Raw genomic sequence first — 5,929 nt, 5'->3', positions numbered from 1 at the left:
CCCAGAGCAGAAGATTCTCTCCATCCTACCCCTCAAAGACCTAAACGCTCACCATGAGCGGCTTAGGTCGAGGGAAGTCATCCGTCACCGACATCTTCTGCTACAGGTGTTCTAGCAGCGCGTTTTCGTAACTCGAAAACGCCTCTATACGCGCACCGATTGCTTCGGGGCCTTGTGCTACAAGATGTTGCACGCCCTCAAGGTCAAGCAAGGACATCAGCTTGTTTAGCCCGTCCTGAATGCCCTGGGGCAAAAAGGAAAATTCTTTCATCCTCACAGAGGATTAGTCTAAGCGACCCAGGTGTAGGTTGACTACAAGAGCTACCAAATGCAGCGGGGCTGCCGTAGCAAAAAGCTTGAGGAAGCGTGCTTTAGGTCACCAATCTTTCGTTCTTTGCAAGAATCAAGTATGAGCTAGCGGATCGCAATCCGCTTACTCCGAGAGTGATTATTACCTTGGTTTAATCTACAAACTGCTTTTTATTTATTTTGTTATTCTAATTTTAAAAGTTTAGATTTTCCTAAATTTAGTAAATATACATAGTAAAATCGAAATGCATGCATAACTACTGGCTATCTAGCCACATACCGTATTCTTGTTCACACCATGCACATCTCGTGTGAGACACAGACCTGTTATCAGGGTACGTGTAACTCCCGTTACACAGGTTCTTTTAGCGAAGAATGTCTTGAGCAACATCTGGGCTTCCATTGCCGTTATGCACTCTCTGACCATAGATTGGGAAGCTGAGAGAGTATTTGACTAGCACAGCCAGAGCTTTCATATCTGGGCCTTCTATGCGGGATATTCCGTTGCACTGCCGATTCTGGCTTCAAGAGATTATGGTCCAGCAAGTGTGCGAGAGTCACTCGGGCATTAAACTCCCACATGAATTAGTTTTTGTACGTGAGGATGGTGTTGGGTCCTGCTGCATAACCAACAACAATGTTGTTCGCTCTGTTGCAGTGCCAAATGAAAAGTAGGATTGAATTCACTGTTATATGTAGCTGTCCTCACTAGCATCTACACTCTAGATACCTGGTAAACTCGATCGGTTCTTCGTGAACGATGATCAATATTCACTGCATGTTTACATACACAATCTGTGATACGGTACCAAACATTGATATAGATGTTTAGCGTATGATGTTCGTGGGGAGCATAAAAGGGTCGAGTGCTTTACGATCGCAATCAGGATGTTTGTGACAGAATAATTAAGAGCGTGCTATAAAAGATTGATTGTTCACTTCAAAAACGTAGCCGAGAGAGAGTCCAACTGAGTAGATGTTAGCGTTTTTTCGTGCAAAGATGCTCAGACACTCTGTGCTCTGGTATTCCAATTAGTGTAAATGTACAATTTAAAATTTCCAGAGCGGTGTACGCGTTAAATTCGCATTCATCAACCACCAATGAAACGATGAATATAAACAGTATATATTGGATACATGCTTATGCTCTCGCAACTCCTCATAAAACAATGACTACAATTGACAAAGCCTTCGCCACACAAAGGCATCACTCACTCCAGTAAATATCATGCAAGACCTCTCATCTCTCTTGTTCCCTCTCAACATTTCTCTTAATCGCGGCTGCTCAACACACGCAATGCTTTTTTCGTTGTTTCGTACGTCGAGAACATGACAGCGGCGTATGGCACAATACGAGCAAGATTAGGGCCCGTGCCACGGTACAGTGCCAGTGGACCTTCGTCTCGAATAACCTTACGAAAGCAATCTACCATTCCGCGATAGTACAACGTCGAAGGATTGCCCCCTTCCGCACACAGTGGACCCATACTCGACACATTGAGATTCACCTGCTGCGACTGTAATCGCTTTTTTACAGTATCAAACGGATAAGCCACCGTCTGAGCTATCGCACCGGCAACACTGCCACAAACAAAGTAGTCCATCCCGTTCATTTCGGTCTTACCCTTGGGCCAGCGGTAGGCAGGCCACTGATGATGAATGGCTTTCCTCTTTAAGTATTCATAGCAGCCAAACTGGACGCCTTCAAATGGAATAGCACCAGCAACGCCGGACCAACCACCTCGATACAGACCGCGTAGCCCTTCTCGTTCGAATATTAAACGTACTCCTTGCAATACACCGTAAATCTCACTGTTAGCAACGGCCGGATTCGCGGTCTGTAAGATCATGCGGGTGCGCACCACCTCAAGAGGGTAGGTGCCCATAGTGGCAAGGAGACCGGCTGCGGCGCCACATAGAGCACTCTGCCAGTTGCTAAGATCACGACACTCTCGAGCAACAAAGTGTGCTTGCAAGGTGTCGAAAAGGTAGAACTTAAGACCAGCGTAAGGCCCAAGACGACAGCAACCTGCGCTATTGCCACGCCAGAAAGCTCGCACGCCATCCAACGCATACAACTCGCGAACAGTGCGAGCAATGGCGGATGAAGCCGATGAACGCACTGCAACGGTGCGTCTGGCTACGAAAGCAGACGGTGTAGAAACGGAGGCATCGGTGGTGATACTGCTGGTTGCTGTCACGGATTTTGGAGACAACGGACCATTGACCTGTATCACAATCTTGAGCACGTCCAAAGGCGATGTGCAGGAGCGGGTGACGCAACCGGCCACAACACCCGCAATAACAGACTCAAGACCAGTATTAGTCTGACTATGTCCAGAGTTTCCCATGGCTGTGCGGCCAAAGGTCGGATGATGTCGTATCAATTTCAAATGTAAGCACCTGAAAACAAAGTGTTGATTCTTGTAGGCAAAATGATTATCATGTGTTTTAATCGGTAAACTCTTTATATGTCCAGGCATCCAATCTCTTTTAAACACAGCATTTAAAAATAAACGGCGGGGCGACACGATGATATTTGCTATATTATAACAGTTTGGGATTTAAATTACAGTTACTTCGTCTCTCATGATGTATCCTTTCGTGATCTTGTTCTCATAGTGAAAGTGCTAGCGCACGCGATCAAGGTTGATCAAAACAATTGTTGTTGAAGCTGCATCTAACAGCAAAAGATACCGTTCGACAACGGAAGGCATTGGTATGGTTTTCGTTGAAGTTTTATTAATAACTTCTGTGTAAAGTAACGCTTTTGAGATTAAAATCTATGTCATCGCAATTTTAATTTTAAAGCTACACAAGAATGCAATAGCTCTAGATGACAAGTGAGACTCTTTTATAAAGCGACAGTCAAACTGATCTTTGATTATATGCATCGAAAATTATGATGAAAACGTGAAGTCGGTAACGTCGCGCAGCGTCAGCTGCACCGATAAGAGAATCTATGCGGTGCGCGCTATTAATCGCCTAGCACATAGTAATTGAGCCAATGGCAACACCGCTTTTTGTGGGGTAACGCATTTTGAAAGATGCCGACGTGTTCTGTTGTACCAGTTGAAAATTCCACAGTTGCTTTTTGCTGTGTAAGGAAAAGATCGTTTTGCTACTCTTAGCTTAAGTAACGGATCTAGAATGAACGGATTTAAAAGTTTTAGTAGATCAGATAACCAACATTTAAGGTTTTGCTTGCGAGTGTGTACACCGCATCTAAAAGTGTTTCTACATATTAAACGTAGGTCAGTAGGCTAAATAGATGAGCAAGTAGGTAGAGAAATTTGAAGTTGACGATTACTTCATGATGCAAATCGTACGACTGGATCGTGAAATTGACAGATCATGGTACTCTCGGGCCTAATTTGCCAAAGCTAGGTAGGATGGCAGACATGTGTTGACCTTTAACGCATCCATAACGCGGGTTCACTACCCACTTGGCAGCGCCAATGGGGGTTCAGGTCAGCTGCTTCTGAACTCAAATTTAACTAAAGATACTAACCCACTTCATACCAGTCAAAAAGTCGAACACCACCTTCTAGGTCATCTCAGCAACAAAAATAGCGTCATCTTGCAATGCGCATGCGTGGTTTCACCTAGGGCGCTACTTAGATCGCTACGACACGCCACAACCGGCAAGACGGATGGACAAGTCACGATTCGAATGCTGATAAAATTCAACTTATCGTACTCTTGGCACTGATTGTCAGGAACAAATCTATATTCCTTGTAATGTTGGGTAGAATCCAGAATATTCCACAGTTCCTTGTTGTGTAAATTGAGCGTGATAGTTTGTATGTACTCACGTGGTCGAAAAATTTGTTTCCCTTAAAGGAGGAACTGCAGCGATAGGCTGTGGTCATTTCTTCGTACTAAAAATGATATCTATTAACATCTCAAGTGCTCCTGTTCGGTCAGTTGAATACGTTCGGATATCTGCAGTCCTTAGCAACTTTGACACCGAGTCGCTCTCCAAGGATGTTTGTACGTAACTTCCAAGAACCAAATTTGGTGTGGTCCAAGCATTTCACTTAATTTATGGACATGTGCGGCATCAAATTCAAGCAATTATAGCCTGCAATCCCCTAAAAGAGGACAAAAGACTCTCAGATCTCGCTTACAGCACCGCAGCAAGCGTCACCAGCCTTACATACTAGCTTCATTACCATCCACATCGGCATGAATGAGTTATAGGACCATCTGGCTTACCACGGCAAGTGGTGCCTAGTGGTGCGCGTCACAACGATCTGGTTGGTCAGGGTTTGCTAGGCCACTTGTTTATCAACGACACCATCAGTATGTGTTATCAAGCATTCTATAAGTTCTGTCTTGAACTAATAATCGTAATTTCTGAAAATTCTTCATCAATATCAGCTGGCAAATTGATTTCAATATCTTCAATAAACGCTTGTTGATACACTTCAAATTCGTGTTCATTCAAACCCAAAAGCTCAGAGATGAGATTTCGAATCGTGTGCAATGGTGCACTTTTTCATCTCCGAGATCAAATCATTTAATATGCTGTCCTCAATTTCTACCGGCAGCTTAATAAAGAGCCTTCGGTAAACTTTCATGTACTCGTAACGTTTGTCCTCTAATGCTGGGTATTATGGATTCCCAATCTCAGAATTTCTCTCTCATTTTTTAGCTTTCATGTTAATTGCTCAAGATCTGTCGCAACCAAAATATTACGATTAGTTTTGTCATTAAATTCATTACGCTCGGCTGGCAACTTCATCTGTGTTGGGCCTCGCTACGACGCTGTCTTCCTTCTATTCTATTGGAAGGTGCGAGGATTTGCAGACATGTCATTACTTTATGAAGAATTCAAACGTGGAAACGATACACGTGAAGTGCAATACGCCAAGTTCGCAACGTTTGTAAAAGTTCGCACTAAACAGCCTAGATCAAAGAGGGAACTTAAAGTAATGATTACTGTATTGGTATCAGTTATTCAGTATCCGCATAACTTTATTCATATTCTAAAGAGCCCAACATGCTGTCAATCGGAATCTGTCACGTCACGCAGTGCAACACATATCCAAGATCAGGTTGCGATTGGTTTGTACATTCTGAAAGGGTCTTGTAGTCAAGTTGATTGTAATTAAATCGATGAAAGTGCGAGTTGAGCCTTCAATTGGCGAACCTTCTCCTTCAACTGAAAATTTTCGTTACACACGTCCGCTATCTTTGAATGCGCAGCGCACAGCTCATCCTTCAGCTCCTTTTGAAGCGACTGGAATGCCGCCAGCGTTTCGAACATTTTGTCACGCCGGGTCTCGAGCTCAACCACACGCGCACACAGCTGCTCCTTGTCCATGGTCTCTGTGATTATCCGCGCAAAGATGCTAAAGATGTCCGATTTCTCTGTAAACGACATTGCAACACCCCGTACACTATTAACATTGTAAATGTCATATCACCTCTATACTTATAACTCACCATTGGCATAATCATTGTCGACGATGTTCACGAGGAAGTAAGTGTCATAGATGTGCTGGATTACTTCACGTGAGCGCGAATTTTCTGGATACGCCGACGCCCACTGCGTCTGCCACAACTCGAAAGCCTCGTCCTTCCAGGCAGCAAATGAATCGGAATCTACGACAGT

The 5,929-nt window shown here is 44.0% G+C and overlaps 2 protein-coding genes across 2 annotated transcripts in view; both read right to left on the bottom strand.

Annotated features, from left to right (window-relative positions):
* Positions 1-1,580: 1,580 nt before the first annotated feature.
* Positions 1,581-2,660, bottom strand: PHALS_05509 (mitochondrial carrier family; the record flags this gene model as incomplete). Its single annotated transcript, XM_024719063.1, has 1 exon — positions 1,581-2,660. The coding sequence occupies one exon, from the start codon at positions 2,658-2,660 to the stop codon at positions 1,581-1,583; it is 1,080 nt and encodes a 359-aa protein (XP_024584399.1).
* A 2,762-nt stretch (positions 2,661-5,422) lies between these two features.
* The window catches only part of PHALS_05508 (methylenetetrahydrofolate reductase), a gene marked incomplete at both ends in the record, with an annotated part of 3,077 nt that continues 2,570 nt past the window's right edge, over positions 5,423-5,929 (bottom strand). Inside the window, 2 exons of the mRNA XM_024719062.1 lie at positions 5,423-5,685; positions 5,761-5,919. Of these exons, the coding sequence (XP_024584398.1) occupies positions 5,423-5,685; positions 5,761-5,919 (422 nt within the window). The remainder of the gene's footprint in view (positions 5,686-5,760; positions 5,920-5,929) is intronic.

Source organism: Plasmopara halstedii (genome assembly GCF_900000015.1).
Source record: "Plasmopara halstedii genome assembly, contig: Scaffold_2904, whole genome shotgun sequence".
NCBI lineage: Eukaryota > Oomycota > Peronosporomycetes > Peronosporales > Peronosporaceae > Plasmopara > Plasmopara halstedii.
This window is presented reverse-complemented; position numbering and strand designations above follow the sequence as displayed.